Source organism: Merops nubicus, unplaced genomic scaffold (assembly GCF_000691845.1).
Source record: "Merops nubicus isolate BGI_N331 unplaced genomic scaffold, ASM69184v1 scaffold11824, whole genome shotgun sequence".
Lineage (NCBI taxonomy): Eukaryota > Metazoa > Chordata > Aves > Coraciiformes > Meropidae > Merops > Merops nubicus.
The window spans coordinates 12,161-33,447 of NW_008605521.1; the positions used below are offsets into that span (position 1 = coordinate 12,161).

Below are 21,287 nucleotides of genomic sequence, written 5' to 3' on the forward strand. Positions count from 1 at the left end.
TCTGAAAAGTCTTCCACTGAATAATACTGTTAATAAAGGAGTCTTAAGGCTACTCCTGTTCCTCTCATTCCACATGTGGCATTAGAATAATTATTATGTTGGAAGAAGGAAAAGGCTTGCAATTTTTCTCCTCTGATACCACTTTGTTTTTTTTTGTTTTTTTTTTTTTTTTTTTCCTTGTGGTCATTTGCTTTATATTTGACTTAGAAATCTCAGACTGTGTTATGCCCTCGTGTCTGCCCATGCAAACACATCAAAGATGGATCGGGTTTCGTGGGGCACCCAACCCTTGTGGTGTCTCAGTCCCTTCCATTTGTTATTTCAAGCTCTTTGGTTTCTTGGGATGAATAAACAAGTTTGGATTAAGTAGAAAAAAAAAACCAACAAGCCGGCTAAATTTTCACCTGTTTTGTGAGAGGCATCTCGGTTTGAAAAAAGGAAAATGTGTTTACCCTTTAGTGGGCAGATGTCCCAGCGTGTTTTGAGTCCTATGTAGCAAGCAAAGCTTGTCATCAAACTCTCAGTGTGATCACTGCAAACAAAGGGTTTGGACACAGAGTGAAAGCTCTCCAAGTATCACAAGACAATATTCTGTTTGCTCTTTCTGTGGCAAGAAGGGAGCAAGGTCAGTCAGCTTCACTGGAGGACATTGTGCTTGTGCTATATCTTCTTTTTGCCCTTGTAGCAACCACTGGTATGACTTCAATCTTGTAGCTGAGAGACCCATAGGGAGACCAACACCTGAGCTGCTCCCCCTGTACCCTAGGAAAGCCCTTTGAAATGAATAGGCTCTTCTCAGGTGCCGTTGGTTGGACCTGATGGAGATGCCTCTGTTTGGATGAGATGACTTGTAACTTTGAAGATGGTGTATTTTCTCCCCATGGCTACAGGAGGTGGCAGGATGAGTTCAGATGTGTCTACCTGCATTGTAGACATCTGTCTGGAGGAAGCCCCCCTAAAGTTTCTAGGGATGTGCCTCAGTGCCAGGGTTCTCCAGAAAAGCGCCTGCAAGAGCACATCCTTTTCTTTGTTTCCACACCAACATTGTGAACCCAGTTGGCCTGACTCGACCCCTAGATCAACTGTTTAGGGAAACTCAGGATCCAGCTGTGAAATTTGTGACATGGGGCAGGCCTTGAGCACATTGGAACCATTTTCATACTCATTAAAAACACTGACAGCTGCTTAAAAGCTCAGCACAGCTACTTACTCAAGTCAAGTAGCATCTTGCCTTATGAGCAACTCCATTAATGGGACCTGCTTAAATGAAACCCCTAAAGGACTGTGATCCTGTGTGCAGCAGTGTAGCTAGGCAAGGATACTAAAATCTGGTTATGAGTGGGTAGACCCTTTTGGTTTTATTTTTGTAAGATGATGCTTAGTCATTACTGCGGTGAGAAGCAGGCAACACAGTAGCCATCAGTCCTTGAACACACCACTCTCAGCTTTAAAGGTCCATGAGAGCACTGGAGCATTATTCTGCAGTGCAAATAGCTTTAGGGGCTGTGACTGTGAAGGCCACATTGTGCTCCAGAAGCTGAATAGGAGTGATTTTTTGGGGGGACCAGTGGTAAGACAGTGGTAGCTTCACAGAGACGCCTTCTCTTTTTGGCTGCTGGGAGGCAGGACCTATGGAGCTGTGCTAACTACCTGGTGAGTGACACCAGCATCACCCTTTAATCAGCTCAAGACAGGGAGGAAGTTTGGTGGTTGCATGAGGACAAGGTTCCTTGACTGGTACAAAGTGATCTGTATGTTAAAATGCAAGAGTTGTTGGTGTAGGCTGTGGTCCTGCTCCCTTTCTGTATCTTATCTGCACAGGTTCTCCATCAGGAGAGGTTTTGGGAATTGGCTCATCACAGCATGTCCCTCCCAAGCAGCTGAGTGTTCTGCACAAAAGTCGCATCAGTGAGGGTGGGAGGTTTTCAGCTGCCTTCACCTTGTTTCAGTCTATGGTGTAGCAAATTCCTGGCTCCTTTTTCTCTCCATCCTCCCATTTTGTCTTCTCTTTGGGATGAATGGATTTTTCTTGGACCTTCAGATCATTAGGGCTTTTTAATGGATTCATCAGAAGGTGAAACTTACCCAGTTTGTAAGTCCACACCAGGAAGTATTGCAATGAAAAGGCTGGTGGTTTTTTTTTTTCCCATGGTGCTGTTTTTCTCATGGGGCTGTATCAGTTTGTTTTACTGTCAATTCCCACAGCTTAAGCAAACCCATTTGTCTGTAGGATATAAGCAATAATCGTGACAGTCTTGGGGTGCATTTTAGTGAAGCTGTTGGCATTCCTCCCACTGACTCCAACAAGAGCTGGCTCCATTAACACCAGTATTAACGACTAATATTTCACATTGATACGGTGCCTTTCATCCTGTGGCATCCCAGAGTGCTCTCCAAGATACAGCTAGCCTGGAAGATTAACCCAACATTGTAATGACTGTGTCTGAAGGATAAATCCACTGCACTGACAGGACCTTATTGAGGTCAACGGCAAAATCCCATTGTCTTCAGTCAGAGCAAGACCAGACCTACAATGTTTAAGACTATCTCCTGGATTTGATCTCTTGAATGTGAGGTTCTTGTCCTTGCTATTTTAGTCCTACTTAAAAATGGGATGAAGCTTCACTCGCTTCAGGGATAGATGGGAGTGTACCTTGCTGGAGGTGCATAGTAAACTAGCCTGTGCCCATAGAAATGGGTGAGTTCTTTCAGTTTTTGGTAAAAGCCCTCAGAAAAGACCTCTCTCACAACGTCCTGAAGCAGGGCTTTGTGTCCCAAGAGCAGAGCAGACAGCATTTTGCATATGATAAAACAAAGAACATAATTCCTGCCCATAATTAATTGGCACCATCTGAAATTAATGAATTTCATATACATGCATTAGGCTGGTTTAATTTTAATTTAGCATGTGTTTGTCATTTTTATCACAATGAATTTTCATGGAGAAGGTCTTCCCTTCAGGTCTCTCATTTCTCTACCCCAGAAACAGAGATAGCTCCATGGCTTTGATGTTTTGGGAACCACTTTAATTCTGCTGTGACTGGAAATATTTCCCAGCTTGCTGCTGTGACTGTGTTGCTCTCACTCCTCCTGACATTTACCTGAGTCCTTATCTGTTGGGCGCATGGGTCAGGTACCTGGCCAGCACGTTCCCAGTCCCAGCACCAGGCTGTTGTTGCTTTACCACCACCAGTTCCTGAGCTTGCACTTTTGCTGTTTCACCTGGAAATTAATTCTGGCTGCTCCTGAGCTTTAGGGTCATGATGCAAATCCTCATTAGGAGCTGGGCAGGCTGGGGCTTATGTATGGCTCCCTGGCTCTGAGCTGGACTCACTGGGGACTTCCAGGTCTCCTCCAGCACCTCTGCCTGTTAGGGCTCACTTGGGGTTGCATCCTGGCTTTGAACTTGGGCAGCACATCCGTGGTGGCTGTCTTAAAGCAGGCTGGGCAAAGCTTTCCCATCCCAGACATCCAGCTGCAGCAAAGAGACTTCCTTGTGTGTGCATCCCTGTTCCCTCAGCGAGGACAGGAAGCCAGGGAGACGGGTGATGTTGTATTTGAAGCCTGTGACATTTGAGGCTTTGTTTATTTCTGCCCCAGGGCTGCTGTTGGGCTGTGCAAAGGGCAGTCCTCCTGCCTACCTTTAGCAAGCGGGGCTGCTGCCCCTGGTTCCCTTTGTCCAGAGGTGGATATATCAGCCTTTCACTCACCCAGTTTTAGGATGAGGTGAAGTTTCCCATCACTGCTGATATTGAGAGCCTGGAGTTACTGGCTGAGACTAGGATAATGAACTTTGGGATACCTAAACTGGAGCAGGAGATCCTGGTCCTTCCTCTCCTGGTGCCTCCAACCCCATGTGTAGCAGAGAGCTATTGTATCCCTGCCTCCACAGGGAGACAAATTCATGAATGACACCAGTGCCAGGGAAAAAGGCACCGAGTGGCTGAGGAACGAGGAGTGAAAATTTGCTGTGATCTAGAAGAAGGGAGAGCTTTGTCTTTTGCACTGATTTAAGACCTTAGGGATGAAGATCTGCTTGGGACCCTTGCAGGAGCTGCTCTCTTTTCATTGTCCTTCACCAGGGCTGAGACAGTAGTTAGTGGTGGATAGTGGATCCATTTTTTCTCCCCCTTTTCTCCCTTTTGCAGAGTATCCATCAGCACTCTCAGGTGTCCACATCTAGTATGAAAAACGATGTTCAGCCCTGGGGGGTTTGCTGGGCTCTTCTGCCTTCTGCTGAGAGTGAAATTCCACAGAGGAGTCAGTGCAAGACCTGTGTAACTCCCTGTGTAGGCTCCCAAATTCAGATTTTTAGGGCTGTTTAGGGGTATTGGGTAAGTCCCTTCCCAAGTGTGGTCGCTGAGGCTTTGATGGCACCTGTGCCAATGCATGCTGTGCTGCTGGCTCTTTAGGCAGCAATCAGAGTTCTTTACAGGAGGTTCAACAAATCTTTTCCTACCATTCCCCAACCCTGATGAGTGTGTGGTTGGTAACTGCAGCTGCTTGTATCCATGCAGAGGAATATAATGCTTAGGTTTCCTATAGATATGTCTGCATGAAAGTAGAAAATGCTCTACCAGGCACCACAGATATGTGTTTCAGCACCCTCATAAAAACCTGGAAGGCTCTAGAAATAAAATCAGATCTGCTAAAATAAATCTGAAAGGAGGGTTAGAGCACGATCTTTCCAAAGAAGAAAAATAAGGCAAATACCTGTCGCTTTTGTGAGGAGTTTGCTCAGCTCCTTAATGCCACTGTGAAAGTTTGAGACTCCTTGCAGCACTGAAATCCCAGCAGCTCTTGGCACTAATGGTTTCACATCAGTCAGGAAGCCTTGGGGTGAGATGGTGTCTGCAGGGAATATTTCAAGTTGATAATGATTGGGTTTGTTCCTTAACACAGTGCAATTACCTAATGTGTAGATAGCTGGAATGTTTCAGCTGCTGCGAGGTATTTGAGTATGTTTTGCTCCTGTGAGGCTCTGCCAGCACTTTTCTGTAGTCTTGTCTTCAGAAATTTCAACCAAACTTGGGATTTCCTGCTGGGATCTGAATTTTGGGAGGGTGCCTCAAGAAGTGGTGGCACATGGGGTGTGCAGGGGGAGGATGGGGGGCTGCTGAGACCACCTGGGCATGGGGAATATCAATCCCACGGTGATTTGGGGAGGAGTGATGGAAGCACAAAAAAAATAATTGATTTTTGTTTAGATTAACAGACCCCTGACTATGAAGAAAGAAGGAATTCAGACCAGAAACCGAAAAATGTCTAGCAAATCCAAAAAGTGCAAAAAGGTCCATGACAACCTCGAAGACTTTCCCAAGAGCAGCTCCTTTAACCCTGCTGCCCTCTCCAGACACATGTCCTCCATCAGCCACATTTCACCTTTCAGTCACTCCAGCCACATGCTGACTACACCGACACCGATGCATCCTCCATCCAGCCTCTCCTTTGGACCTCACCACCCTTCCAGCATGGTCACTGCCATGGGTTAGCGAGAGACTCCCCTGCTGAATGCTTACGGTCTCAAAATGAGATTTACTTTATATACTTGCATTTTTGCAGGCGTGTGGTTATGGGTCTGACATCCCAAATCAAATGGGAGGGGGAAAAAAAAAAAGGATTAAAAAAAAAAAGAAATAAAAATGTTATTTGAAGGCGTAAGAGAGGAAAAAAAAAAAAAACCTGGAAAAAAAAAAGCTACAAAAAGCACAAAAAAAAAAGGAAAAAAAAAAGAAAAAAAAGAGAAAAGTTAAAAAAAAAAAGTTTTCGAAAAGTGATGTTTGCCACTTTTTAAAGGAACTCACTATGGCGTCTATGTATTCTTACCCACTGAATCTGGATACCATTTGTGAATAAGCCATTCAGAACTTGCATTCCCTATTGGACAAGATCTCTAGTGCTGTGAAAAAAAAAAATTAAAATAATAAAATAAAATAAAAAAACACGCTGAACATTGCATATAACTTATATTGTAAGAAATACTGTACATTCGAGGAAGACTTTATTGCATCTGAGGAGCTGTAAAGAAAAAGGCATGAAGGACTCCGAGAGATTTGTTGGTTTTGTTTTTTTAAAGGAAAAGAAAAAGAAAAAAAAGAGGATGGGAGGACAATTTAAAAACCAGAAAAACAAACAATGCAGACCAAGAGGAAACGCGGTCTTACGAACAAACGGACCAACTGCCAGTCGTGTCTTCTCCTTTTATTTTATTTTAATTTGGGTTTTTTTTTTGTTGTCTTTTTTTTTTTTTCTTTTTTTTTTTATTTCTCTCCAGTTTCTTGTTTGGTTTCCGGGGAGGGGGAGGGGGCTGGCTAGGATGGTTTGGATGATGCATTAACTAACGAACTAACTAACTAAATAACTAAATAAATAAAACCTGTAGGGAGATCATTCATTTTGGGCCACGGGCCTTTTGCATAGGAAGTACCAATGGTGTCAGGCAATCAGTGTTAACATGCAGACATTGCCAACGAGGGGTTGTCAGAGAGCCATTCTCCAGGTCTATACGCATTGTGAACAAGTTCCTGTAATTGTTGTTTGTATGTATAATTCAACGCACCAAAATAAGAAAGATGTAGATTTATTTCATCCTATTATACAGACTGAATGGTTGTACAAATTTATTTACTGCTAGTGATAAGACCTGCTTTTTTTTTTTTTTGTTTTTGTTTTGTTTTCATATTTTTCCTCCTTTTTTTTTTTTTTTGAGAATAAACTAGATTAAATTCTGTTGACTTAAAAGTGTTTTGTGATTGGGGGTGGGAAAGGGAATATGTTTCTTTCTTTAGTAATTTAAAAGAAAAAAAAAGTTTTTGGTGGTATTTATGACATAGATACCAGGGGTATGGGACTGCGTGTCTCTGTGCTCCTGTTGATAGCCAAAGTTGTGCTTGTGGTGGCCTGATAAAACCCCCAACAGGACAAAGGAAAAAAAAAAAAACAACTCAAAAATACATGAACCTCATGTTAGTGTAACTCCACTGTCTGTGTGTGCTCCCTGTCCCTTGAACCACAGCCCAGACCCTGCCACTGCCTCATGTTGGGCTCCCACATGGGGTGGGTCCCTTTTGGTCTCACTCAGCCATGGCCATCGTGGTGGCAAATCGATGCTGAGGACAATTTGGGACAAAGCATAGTCCTTATGATCCTGGCTACTTTTTTGGGCAGTACTAGGAAAGACCTTGAGACTCTGGATGGGACCTGGAAAAGCACTTTCTGCTCTGCCCTGTTGGGTACTCAGTGGTATCGTTTGATGATCTACAGCTGAGATCTTGATGTGAAATTGAGATGGACCAGAATCTGTCCCTGTGCTGGGAGGAATGGGAAGAACACTTTACAAAAGGTTGAATTTGATGGTAGACAGAGGACAAGTCCCAAAAATTCCCCATCCTGCAAGTGTTTTCTTTGAAATAATTCCATTTGTGTTAATATAGTTATTATTATTGTTAATAGCAAAGTTTGGCTCTTATAATTTGTTTTCTGATGGTTTAATCCCTAGGAATCAATCCTTCTTTTAGTTTTCAGTATTTATTCTTCCAGCTTCTTTATACCATCACAAGGGCTGGGCATTTGCTTTCCAAATGAAGGGGAAAACTTCTTATCACCCCACTCCATTTGCTGGACATTTAAACATGGTGTGATAAGACAGTTTGCCAAGGCTGTGAGAAAAAGCTTAAAAACCCCTAAAACCAAACAAACCAAAAAAAAAACCCAACAAAACAACCCATAAAGGTAAAAAACTCAGCAGATGCAACCTGCAAATAACTAAGTCCTTTCACCCAGAATTATGTGTACTCATGCCTTTTGGTGCCTGGTGGATGGATATGTATCACCATACCTGTCAGATGTTATTTTGAACCCATTTTCTCTTGGGTGATAACTGGAGAGGGCAAGATCTGATCTTCTGCAGGAGAGCTCACATGAGTAAGGGCGTTTCATGTAAGAAAGACCACTTTGAAACTTTCAGGATGGTTATACAGAGGTCAAATAGTCATTTGATCTGGGAATAGGGGATGAGAGGAAGAAGATTGACCTTTATTTGGGCTTCTTCTCTGTTTCAAAATGAGGCTGGTTAAAGTATGTCTACCACAAAGGAGGATTTAGCAGATGGAAGCGGAACAGGCAGTAATTGTTTTGTAAAGTTGTATATTCTTCCCTTTTTTTCTCTGTTGACAAAAATGTGTAAAATAAGTCAGAACAAATGGCACACATTTCAAATCTTATGTTAATCACCTTTCTGCTTTCTCAATGAATATTTTAAGCATAAAGACTAAATGTCAAAATAAAACAGAGAGAAGAATTACCGAGATGTAAATGGAGATCTTGTTGGCTCCTAATTAATCATCTGCGAACTATAAAGCTATTTTCAATTAGTCTGACAAATCAAAGGAAATAATCATCTTTACTGATATTAAGCTCGAGAGATTATTATTTTTTAATTCGTGATGCTACAACCTTTCCCTCCTTTTGCTCATCAACAGATTGCAGTTGGACTTAAGACACTGATTCCAGGACCTCAGCAACGCTGAAAATTAAGGGAGGATTCGCATGGCAGAATTGCACTCATCTATTTTTGTGGTTTTATCTTTCTATTTGCTTTAGAGGTAACTGGCTCCTGAGTTTCTTGCTATAACTTTTTTTTTCTTTTTTTCCTAAAAACTGGAAACACCTTCTTCTTGCAGTTTCCTTCTGATGCTGTTTCACAGGTCTTAAGTGAGATGATGCAGGATTGTGGCCAGCTCTGAATATCCTGAATATCCATAGTATACTATGGATATACTCTAGGAAACATATACAGAGAGTTCTTATATCAATTATCTTACATTCGGATGTCAGGAGCAGGATGAATAGGATTTCTCACATCACATACCTGCTGATTATTGCCCAAGATGCTAAATTAACATAAGTAGTCTATCAGTTTAGCAGTTGTGTTTTCTTTTTTTTCTTTTCTATTCCCAGCGCAAATATTCCAGAATTTTAATATCTCAAAGAGTTTTATTTGGTTTTGTTCTGCTGGGAGTTTTTTTGTTTGCTGTGTTTTTTTTTGTTACAAAAAAACCTTGGGTAAACCCAAATTGTTGTTTTTTTTTTTCCCTTCCCTTTAACACATGAGAAAAATCTGGTTTACAGAAAGAGGCTGAGAATTGTTATTCTTGGGCAAAAGTCTTGTGAATGGTGACTCTACTTTCCTCATGTCTGAAATTGCAGGGAAGAGCTGATGATGTGGAGGTTGCAGCAGGGAAACCATCTGAGTCATGGCTCTACTTTGATAATCCATATTGTGCAGACAACACCATGGAAGTCATCAGTGGGGTCAGATTTCGTGGTCTTTTTTCAGGCAAAATGCTTTCTGGAGAACAGCTGCTGTGCTGATGTGGTGGTGGTAACTGCATTCTACTCATGATCCAAACAAAGTTCCATTGACACCATGGAAAGACTCCTAATGAGTAGTGCAATGAGACTTGAACCAAGACCTCTTAAGTATTAATTTCAGTGTTATCACCTTGATTTTTCTGCCTTAGTTGAATTTTCAGCTGCAGCGGCCCAGTGTCAGTACACAAATGCATACCTAGGCCTGCATTTATGTTCATATTAACAATGTGTTTTGAAGTATTTCCCAATAGTCCCATTTTAGGGTGATGAGATTTTACCTTGGCATGGTTTCCTTAGACCTCCACCTAATGTAGTACTACATTAATGAGAACCTAGGCCAAAGGGCCAGACTAAAACTACCCATAAGAAATACCCCAAAATATGGTCTTTGGGTCCTCAGCAGAGGTTGTTTTCCCTCCAGAGTGACTCCTATTGCTAAGGAAGAAAATTTTTATACTGAGGGTGGTGAAACACTGGCCCAGGTTTCCCAGAGTGGTGGTCACTGCCCCACCCCTGGATCCATTCCAGGTCAGGTTGGATGGGGCTCTGAGCAACCTGCTCTAGTTGCAGATGTCCCTGCTGACTACAGGCAAGTTGGACTAGGTGACCTTTAAAGGCCACTTCCAACCCAAACCACTTTATGATTCTATGATTTTATAAGCACAGATTGCCACAAACCAAATGTTCTCATACCCCTTTTTGGTCACTGAGACTCCTGATTCACTCAGGACTAGTTGCAGTTTGGGAAAGAATCTGGGTGAGTGATCACGGGACTCACTGTTTTTTGCAGAGTTTGGGATAACAGACCAGGAGAGGTTCTTATGCCAAAAAACTCTGTAAATTAAGCCTTGAACAATGTAATATTTGTCTGTAGCTCTTTCATAGCCATTTTATATGGCACTGGGAAACCAAACTCTGTCTTGACATGTGGAGAGAGCCACTAATGGTGTGATCATCCCTTTTGGGGATGCCTAATTTCCCACCCTGAAGGCTTCTCTGCAGAAATCTTCATTGCTCTGGGTGCTGTCTTAAGTCAGAGGATTTCATGCGTGTATTAATCCTGCAGAATACCAAATTCTTTAAAAACACAAGGTTTATCTCAACCCGAACTGCAAATATAGTGCTTCATTTCTTCTGCCTCATCCCATATCCAAATCTGGAGGACAGATAATAGCTCCTCTCCTTACAGATACATTGTGCAGGTAAGTCCATCACCTGTGAAGTGCTTGAATGCAGGCTGATGAGCACCATGGAAATACCATCAGCTTCTGCAGACCTGCAGGAAGGAAGGCATGAGGAGTAAGCAAAATACAGGTCCACTGCTCATGAAAGGCCATGTCCTCCCTGCACCCTGAATAAGGCAAAGTAAAAAAAATTTATTATATGTAGAAGCAACAATGAGGGTGGAAGGAGGGTGAATAATACAATCTGGTGTTTCCTAACATTTCAGTGGTTGATTTTTTAACTTTCACACAGTTTTAAAATGTGTTATTATTATTTTTTCTTTTGCATTCTTCTGTAAAATTATACATGTCTAGGTATAGATGGGCAGTTATTGGTGGTATGGACTCCATACCTTGTCAGTCTGCACATAAGTATGTCTATACCCAGAGAACTGGAGGGCATCTGTTGTCATCTGTCTGTCTTTATTGGTCGTGTGATGTTCTGTCCGTGCCTGTGTGGATATCTAAGCTACAGCTTTACAGAAACCAAGACACAACACAAATGTATAGCAAATTTATACCTGTTTCACCCAATTCCCCGAGGCTACGCAGACTCCCCGGGTGGATGTTGGATCACTCTGTCTTAGAAGTGTATTTCCCTTGTTATAAGTTTAAATTAAGGCTTTGACCTGAAGCTCAACTCATTTTTTTCTCTCAAGGTACAACACACCTGGTTATTTAACCTGTCCTTTTACATTTCCACTCTGGGTTACTGTCAACTGCAGAAGCACTGAAATAATTCATGAAAACCTGTCCCCTGGGAAGACAGAAGTGACTGAAATGCTGAAGGAAAGCCTGTTTGTGAACCTCTCAGGCTGGTGTTCTTGCTAAGGTGGATAATTAGCCAACCTCTTGCATGTGTATTTAGGCTTAGCCCATGAACTGTTTTAGTTCCCAGTTAATAGTGTATTGCAATATTCTAGTGCAATCATTTGCTTAACTCTTTCTGCATTAGAACCACATTAATTTTCTTCAACTCCTTGACTGGATAAATCTTTTTTCTCTAAACCACAAATCACCCAGTGCATAAATGGGGGTGGTCCCACTGGCTTCAGGAGCACTGCTGTCCTCAGACCTGGGTTGCTTTAGTCCAGGTCAGGATACAACCCTCCAGCTCCTGTTCTACTTTTAATTACACTCTTGCCTAGTAGTCACCAGTCATAGAAGAGCTGCAATCATGATGAGTAGGTAAGAGGTCAGAAGAAAGCAGTTTGAACTGCTGTGAATCCAGGGGGAGGCTTGATGACTTTGGGCTTCTTGAGACTCTTGGTTTCTTCCCTCATGTTCCAAGACTGCCCATGACCAGGGAGGCCAGAGGAGCCCTCTCTGCAAGAGGTGAAGTTGTCCCACTTGCAGAACCTCAAGCTAGTTGCAGAAGGTCATCCCTTTTCTTCATGCATGCAGAAATGATCGCTGATGGATTTACTTCCTGTGGAGTCGCACTGGAGCAGATTTATAGATTCTGTGATAAATTTGTAACTATATTTAGGGACTCTGAGGAAGCAGTAATGAATAGGCACAGGTCCTGAACTGTGATTCTTGATTGCAGCTGCTTCATAATAGACTTTTTTTTTTCTTAAAAAAAAAAGTACCAGTATGGGACAGGAAGTGGAGGGGAATATAAAATTATACTGAGCTTGGAAAGAGGAGGATCTTCAAGTAAGAATTGAACAGGACCCATGGGAAAGCCAAAAATGAGGAAGGAGGGACTGAACCTATGATAGATTTCTGAGCAGTCACCCAGGGTCTTTCCATGAATAGCAGGCAGGATGTTTTCCTTTATGAAAACCCGATTAAGTCTGTCAGACACTGATAACCTCTCTATAAGGATTTTCATACCCTATGTGCTCTATGTACGTACCCAACACTGCTGCCTAACTTCCCTAGGGTGGCTTTTCTGTAAAATCCTGTACATCAAAAAAGAGTTATGCTGGCGTATGGGCCTGTCAACCTTGTTTGTGTTTTGCAGACCTCTTCCAAAAGGGTCATGGGAAAGGAAGGTGGGAGCCTATGGATTTGATGACATGTATCTGTCCCTGTTGTGCTTGCATAGGTGTGTCGTGGATGTCACACAGGAAAGGCTGTTATGTTTGCTCTACAGAGCTGTCCTTGTGCATCAGGGGATGTAAAAGCTGGGTGCAGGCTCTGGTAAGGACATGAAGGGAACCTACAAGAAGGCTGGAAGGGACTTTTCACAAGAGTGTCCAGTGACAGGAAAAGGGGAAATGGTTTTAAACTGAAAGACAGTAGGCTTAGACTAGATCTTGGGAAGAAGTTCTTCAGTACAAGGGTGGTGAGACTCTGGAACAGATTGCCCAGAGAGGCTGTGGATGCCCCTCCCTGGAGGTGTTCAAGGCCAGGTTGCATGAGGCCTTGAGCAACCTAGTGTAGCTGAGAGGCATCCCTGCCCATTGGGGGTGGGGGTCTATTAGATGATCTCTAGGGTCCTCTCCAACCTTCAGCCATTCTGATTCTGATTTCTCATTATCACCTCATTGGTAAATTGACTCAAAATTTTATCAGACAAACCCCGAGCATCAAATTCAGCATCTCAGCTCTGAGTCACAGCTCCAAAATGTCCTTTCTCTCTACTCTTACCCTTAGAGTAGATAACACCTATGTCTCATTTGGCTTCTGTTGCTAGCAGTGTATCTCATGTTTCCCTTGCCTGTGGTGCAGAGGAAGTCTGCTCAAACTGTTTCTGACCTGTTTGAGTGGAAGTAGCTGGTCTCTGGAAGGGTTTGGGGTTTTTTTTGATAATTGAGTTGGGAGACAGGTAGGAGGCAACAGGCTTTCCAAGACTTCAAGTGGTATGTCTTCATGCCTCCTGGCTTTTTGAAGACCTCAGGCTGATCAAACACATAAGTGCTTGCTCTACTTGAGTATGATGGATCAGAACAGAGCATTTTGGTAGCTCAGGCATGATTTGTGATATTTGGAGAGATGAGGAAATCCTGTGTTTTTACTGAATTTTATTTCCGTTCCCTCTCATCTACTTGACCCACATCTCATGACATCATGCATCTTTATTGTAAAGGTAGAGTGAATAACCCTTCAACTCAAATCTTCCTTCAAACTTTGAGGATCAGGCCTTCATCCCAGTGTTGCTAAAATCAATTGGCAGGTCCCATTCTTTGCTCAGTCCCAGGAATTACTGGGTTCCTTTGACTAAGTTCTCCCTTCAGGCTGTTCGATACACAAATTTTCTCTCTTCTTTACCATAAATCTCCTGCTGGGTTAAGAACATGAACCAAATTTCCATTAAGGTGGTGGGAAATCCATAGTCAGTGAGAATCCAGTGGCATGGAAGGGAAAACATCTGTCATGCCTATAGAAGTTCATTGATTTTGAGAAATGCTTAGGCTAAGATCAAACCAGATAAACATATTCTTGCTGTTGCAGGATAATCACAAAGATTTCTAGGTGTTTATAGATAGTTCTGTAGTATATTTTAAATATCATTGACCATTTTTCAGCTTGGTGACTGTGGCTTAGGAACATGGGTGGGCTGCATTAAATGGGGATGTGCCTTTTTCACAGCTCCTGGGTGTAGAGACATCTGTGTCCACATCCTCTGCAGAAAAGGATCAGGAGGAGTGATATATGTTACAGACTCACACGTCTGCGTGAGTTCTAGCACATCTTAGCCTACCAGAGTATAAGTCAGGTAGATGAGCACCCACAAATACAATTAATCATCTTAGCCTGCAACTTAGTTTATTCTGCATCTCTTCTGCTAAACCAAGGCCAGACTTCTCCAATGTATAAAATATAAGATCTCATTTCAAAAGAACCTGCACTGAAGTGTCTGCTTGTTCATTTCTGAGTCCATTCCCCTGTCTTATGTACTTCATCCTTAAGGCTTCCCCATGGTCTCTAGTCTTTGTCCAAGTAACAATTTGCTGACTGCTATTTGCATTCAGCAAAGCAGAGGCAGCTTGCAGCCCTAAGTGCAGCAGGATTGATTCAGCAGTTGGTTCAGAAATACGAATCAACTCAGATACTGATTTTCTGGAAGATGTTGCTTCTGAAAAGGCCTTCTCCTCTCCTTTGAGATCCATCTCCAAAGCCCCTGGTACTGATGGAAAACTCCTGCCTCATTTGTCAGCTTCGGATCAGCCCTGAGCAAGGGTTGGATGTTGAATTTCCTGGGCTGTCAGACTTTTCTTGGTCCTCAAAGAAACAGACAGCCTGTCAGAGGTGATCAATAAATGCCATGGCCTGCCCCTGGAGTGTGAGGCTTTCAAAGAGAAACTCCCAGGAGGAGATTCAAGGCTGGGATGTAATCTTGACCACACTCAGTTGCTGTTCAGTGATGGGTGGTTATGATGGTGGTACTCTTCCTTCAGAATGTTCACAGCACATGTGCCATCAAGCAATGAAAAGAAGAGATGGAAAAGAGGTCACCTGATCCTCTGCTAGCACTGCTTTTTTAGAAAAATCAGCATCCTGATGAAGAGGGAGTTGAACCTTATTTATACTGTGGTCAGCATTTGCACTGGGTCCTTTATATTTTTAGGTGGTCAGGAAAAGTCCATCTCTGCCCTCAAGTACATTATTGTAATTGATTTTGGTGGTGTTAGAGTTGTGAAGCTAAGGGTGGAATTCATCCAAAGAATGAAGTTATGTCCTGAATTATACCTGCCAGTCGAGCTGTGTGAAATAGGAGCAACATTTGTGTCCAGACTCTCTCTTTAGTGCATATCCAGGAACGATACTATTTGAGAAATGTCATGGATTTAGAATCCTCTGATCTCCAACCTGCATCATTCTGTGTAGGAGCTGGCCAGTGACTCAATGTGAAAACAGATTCTAAGTGAGCTTTTCCCCTGACATCTTTTATGACAGATTTCTGATTGTGCTTGCTGTGCTACCTGGCTCATTTTGCATGTTCCTCTACATCCTCATGCTTGGATTTAGGTCCTAGACTAAGCATCCACCTGGAGAAATGCCCTTTTCAGGTATATCTAGTCAACCTTCATGTGTCATCAGGCTTGAGGCTCTTCTCTAACAACTCTGGAGCCTACAGAGAGGAGGTTTACTTACAGGTAGTTGTCTGGAGTTTCTCAACAAGTGGAGAGAAAAGGGTATTTCTAATATTTGGATCTTATATATATTTCACAGTCATTTTAGGATGTCAACCACGTACTGGAATTGCCCATTTCTTTTCACTGAATAACTGAAGATACGGGTTTTGGTAGCATTTGGAGGTAGGAGAGATAAGTCACACCCCAGGGATCCATGCAAAATTTGCAAGAATTATTTTCTTGTAAGGCAAGGGTGACTTTTCTGGCCTTTGATCTTTGCACAGAAGATTTTCTGATTGGTTTGAAAGTGGCCTGGCACTACCTGACAGCAAGGAATTTTCCAAGGAAAATGTTGGGTAGAGTAGGAAGGAGACTTGTATTGCTCCTCACTTAAAAACCTCCTTCTGAAATGACATCCCATCAAAATCTCTGTCCAGACCTTTACAGATTGTTTGTCACTGTTTCACTCAGTGCTGCAGTGATTCTTCCTTAGCTTTATTAAGATCGACTCATTTACATGAATTAAGTTTTCTGTTTTGTTGTAGATGTTGTATCAAAAGGGCTTCTGGAAGCAGCAGCAATAACTATAGACAAGTTATTTTAATATTTATCTTATCTAATATCTGAGCATGTATTTGGAGGGCACCCAGGCACAGCAATGTTAAAGGAGTTTGAAATGCCATTGTATAGGTAAATAAACAAACATATACATACTTTGATTCTCATCTACATAGACTTAATGCTTCACATATCTTAAGGGGGTGTTATTTCACTGTTACAGCACTATTAAAGCACTAAAATCAAGTCAGAACTCCTAAGTCCTATTTCAACTTGTGCATTTAGCCAGTCACAGAATTATGGTAGACACAAATATATGAAGTGGCCCTTAATTAATGTTATACATTTTTTTACCTTGCCCACATTACCTTTCAAGACTTTATCTGGGATGGTGGAAGAGATGTTTATGCTCCAATGCCTATTTCTGTAAATTGCTAAGTTCTCATCTTTTTGTATATCTAAAAAATCAGGCTAATTAGCCTTCTGTCATCAAACACTGTGAAACCATTTGAGATGCAAAGTGCTGTATCTCCCTCATTATGCAAGAATAACAATACATTTCTGAGTGTGATGTTAAAAGCCTCAAAGCTAAAATAAAAGAATAAAGTAGCTGCCATAAAATATAGACCCTGTCCAACTCAAATTGGTGACCTCAGAAATGCCAAAAATCCTTTTAAAGTACAACTCCTTAACATTAAGGTACTTTGCCATGGCAGGAACTAGGTGATGGTCTGTCTGAGAAATACTGTTTTCTGAGGATGATGTCCTGAAAGCTCTTCTAAATCTGCAAGCATGGCAACTCACAAAGCATGGTTCAGCAAAAACTGATGGGCTGTTTCCACTGCCAGGCCTAAAAAGATAATTAGTAATGCAAAAAATAATTCTGGCTGCTAAAGATGGTGATAGATTATAGCACTGCATTGGTTTCTTCTTACAGGAACTAAGTTCCTGGTGGAGCAAACAACTTTGCAGTCTCCCTGCAGCTGGGTATTACTTTAAGTTAGATTTACTAAAAAAAAGCATGTGAAAGGGATGGAGACTCATTTCAAAAACTGGTCATGAAGCTGACTGAAAAAAGCTGTGGGGAAATTAATCCCCAATTGTATAATATCAACATTTTCCAAAATGTTTCTCGTTTGGAAATGTGTTTTCTTTCATGTTGCCAAAGCAAAACGTTTTGATTTTTCATTTTGAAAAGGCACTTTTCATAAAAACCTAACTTACCTTTAAAAAAAGAAAAACAAGGAAAAATTAGTAAGGCTAATTACCATAAAAATTAACATCAAGTTGAAAAAAAAGATCTTGCCTTGACTTATAATTAATTTTAAAAAAGTTCAGCACTGAATGAAAAATTAATGTTCACTCTTGTTAATTTTTAAATTCAGTTTCTGAAAGGAACTCCTCCTCACCTTCTAGCAAAGGGTAAAGTTTTTTCCCCAGATCATTCTTAGGCTTAATCTGCTCTGTTTGTGATCAATAATCAAGCTAGGCCAACATGGCCTGACTTCAGAAATCCCATCATTAACAGGGATCGTGACATTTTAATGCTCTCTTTAGACATCCTAGAGAGATATCCAGTGTAAGAAAAGCTTTATTTTATCTGTGAGTGACATATTGACCAGTACGTGTGAATGAGATCGCACATTTCTGTCCAGGCAGGACAATGAACAATAATAATGGCACTGTGTGAAATCAGCATGGGTACCCACACACAGAGTGAAGAACTGGTCTTCTGGGCCAGGCACATAAACCTAAAGGCTTTCAACTACACAGCTATCCATTCAGCTGCCCAATATTTGCACTTTTCACTGGACTTTTGACATGAAGATCTCTGGGGCCATCTTGCTAGAAGAGCACTAACATGTAGAGGAGATGAGAGTTTGCCTCTCCTCTCCTCTCCTCTCCTCTCCTCTCCTCTCCTCTCCTCTCCTCTCCTTTCTTCTCCTCTCCTCTCCTCTCCCCCCATTTTAGGGTAGGGTAGACCTCTGTGGACCTTCTCCCAGAATGAACAAAGGAGCATCCTTTCACCATTGCCTTCCCAAGAGAGTTGGTTATCTCAACAGAGAGACCCCAGGGACAGCAGTAGGCTCTGTGAAATGCAAGGAATCAGTCTAAAATGGCTCCAGAAGGCTCATCCTGAAGGGTAGATGTCTTGGCATGTTCATGGGTTGATATAGTTTGTTAGGACAGATTTTTGGAAGGCTGCTAAGGCATGGTGATGTGTTGGATTCTTCCAAGGCATCGGGTACTGATAGAGAAAGAGAAGGTCCTAGATGAGCCAAAGTTGTGTGTTTTCACAAGTCCTTCAGCTGCTCCCCTATAATCCAGGAACGCAGGGGTGTAAATCCCAATCTAATATCTTGGTTATGTTTGATCTCCTACTAATTATAGCTCCACCTACTTGACATGGGTCATAACTCACTGACATTTGTAAGGCCATCTGAGTCTTACAAGTAAGATACGGCATGAATCAAACATGCTGTAATAAAACCAGTGCTGACATTGCCATTTCATGTTCATTTTTGCTAGCAGGAGCCTGGAACTGGGGGTTCCTCCCATGAGAACCCCAGCAGAGAGCCCACAAAAATGATCTTCTCACGTTGCCTTTGATCTCTCTCATGTCTAGAGAGACTAGCACAAAAAAAAAGTCCTCTGGGGCCATAGGGGGCTGCATCCAGAGTTTAAGTGGGGAGGAACCCACTGGGTCAGGAGAAATGGTTAACTGCAGCAGGGCTCAGTTACCTCTGGGTGACCTTCCTCGCAGACGTGGACGGAGTCTCTCAGCGGAGCCGCAGATGTTGGATGACTCTGCTCACCCTGTTGAAAGACAGGGGTGATAAATAGCATTTGAGCCACGTTTCTCCCCTCCTTCGGGCAGAATTTGAGAATCTCAGGGATGTGGCCTTGGGAGAGTGATTCACGAGGTACCACTCACACTGGCTTCCTCCGAGGGAGAAAGCTGACACTTCCAGGACACTGACCTCGAGCCTGTACACATTTTAAATGTTTCAGCACCCTCAGGAAAACCACAATTAGATGTTGCCTCCCTGTATTTAACACTCAGAGACGAGCAAAGCACACGGCTGGGGAGCAAATGTTTGAAAAACAAATGTCAGAGAGAAAAAAAAAAATTAAAAAAGACTTTTTTTTTTTTTTTTTTTAAATATCTCTGACACCAGTTGGGTGAATTTGAGCTTGTTTGGAAATAAGCTGAATACCTGTTTGCACCTCCCCACACAATCACCTTGCAGAAAAACAACACTACTGCCAAAAGAAATTAAAAAAAAGAAAAAGGCAAACCCACAAAGATTTCACACTTTGTAGAGGCAAGATGGTGCTTCAAATCTGCTTTCATTATAGAACTATGTCTGGCCAGGCTGAGCCTTGCACCAGCTCCTCATGCCTTCCCCTCCCGTGCAGCAGCACATGAGCTCTAGATGTTGGCAGCTGAGTGTAGGCAGGATCTCAGATATCATGGCAATATAAATAAATAGAGAATGATGAGATAAAATATACAGGCAGATGGAGGTGCTGATAACGAGATAGGCTGATAAGGTGGTCAGGGTAACTGCACTTCAGCACATGCATAAATACGTGGGTTGTGCCCCTTACCCTGGGGGCAAAATATCCAGCATCCAACATGACACACAGGCGGCCATTCAGCCAAAAGTACTCCAGAGCCTGGAGTAGGAATAAATGTTCACTTGTGCAGCATGTTTAGAGCAACAACACTTTTTAGAAAATACTCTTTTTCTAACGCCATCTATTCATAAATGGGATGCATCTAATTTGAACATAAAAAAGATTTTATGGAAAAGTTTGTAAAAACCAACCCTCCAATGCTCCAATGGCAAACACCTGGATACTATGCTGAGAGATGCTTCTGTTAGGAGAAATGCCCAAATGGCCATGGGAGGAGTAATTTTTTCTTATGTTTCTAAACTTGTTGCTAGAAGAACCACCAGGGAAAATGTGAGGGTCATGGTCTGTAGCCTTTTTCTTGACATTTGACCAGGTTTTGGGTGTGCAAACAGTATTTTAGACTTGTACAAGCTTAGTGGTGATCTTGAATACCTGCCTGTGGGCATCGTGCTGTCTGTGAGCCCCTTCTCCAGGATAACAGCCACAAAACCAGCTCTAGTTATGGACTGGTTTGATACAGTGTGTTACGTGCTGTAGTCCTGGGGGGAAAGACTTGGGGGTGCTGGTTGATGAAACCTCAACAGGAGCCAACAATGTGCGACTGCAGCCCAGAAAGCCAACTGCATCCTGGGTTGCATCAAAAGAAGTGTGGCCAGCAGGTCGAGGGAGGGGATTCTCCCTCTTGGCTCTTGTGAGGCCCAACCTGAAGTGCTGGGTCCAGCTCTGGGGTCCTCAGCTCAAGAGAGACCTACTGGAACAGGTCCAGAGGAGGGCCACAAAGATGATCCGAGGGCTGGAACCCCTCTGCTGTGAGGCCAGGCTGAGAGAGTTGGGTCTGTTCAGCCTGGAGAAGAAAAGGTTCCTGGGAGACCTTAGAGCAACCTTGTAGGATGAGGGAGTAATGGCTTCAAACTGGAAAAAGTGGGTTTTAGAACAGAAATTAGGAAGAAGTTCTTCACTGTGAGGGTGGTCAGACACTGAAACAGGTTGCCCAGAGTAGTTGTGGATGCCCCATCCCTGGAGGTGTTCAGGGCCAGGTTGGATGGGACTTGGAGCAACCTGGTCTAGTGGGAGGTGTCCCTAGACACCTAGGGTAGGAACTAGATGATCTTTAAGGTCTCTTCCAACTCAAACCATTCTATGATTCTATTTTTGTCAGAGCATTGCTGTTGATTTGGAACACTGTTTTCCCTCATGCTTGTTGAATTCAGCTTCTGGTAACAAGTAATTAGCAATTTGTACTGGATAGTGTGGAGTGGAGTGCACATATTTTTAATAAATAGTACATTTTTATCAGGGAACAAAATGCCAGTTGAATATCCTGAAGAAATTTGTAACAAAAATAAATAAGGGAAATATTTAAAAATCATGACAAGTAGGTATTTTTAAAGTAAAATGTTTCCTTTATGGAAAAAACAATTTGATTTGACTTCTCTAAACCAAAGCTTTTTGCATTTTTCATTTC

General features: G+C 42.3%; 1 protein-coding gene across 1 annotated transcript in view; it reads left to right on the forward strand.

The window, feature by feature from the left end:
- The window catches only part of GATA3 (GATA binding protein 3), a gene marked incomplete at its 5' end in the record, with an annotated part of 15,135 nt that extends 9,524 nt beyond the window's left edge, over positions 1 to 5,611 (forward strand). The window contains one exon of the mRNA XM_008939363.1: positions 5,208 to 5,611. Coding sequence (XP_008937611.1) covers positions 5,208 to 5,492 — 285 coding nt within the window. The remainder of the gene's footprint in view (positions 1 to 5,207) is intronic.
- Between the last annotated feature and the right edge of the window lie 15,676 nt (positions 5,612 to 21,287).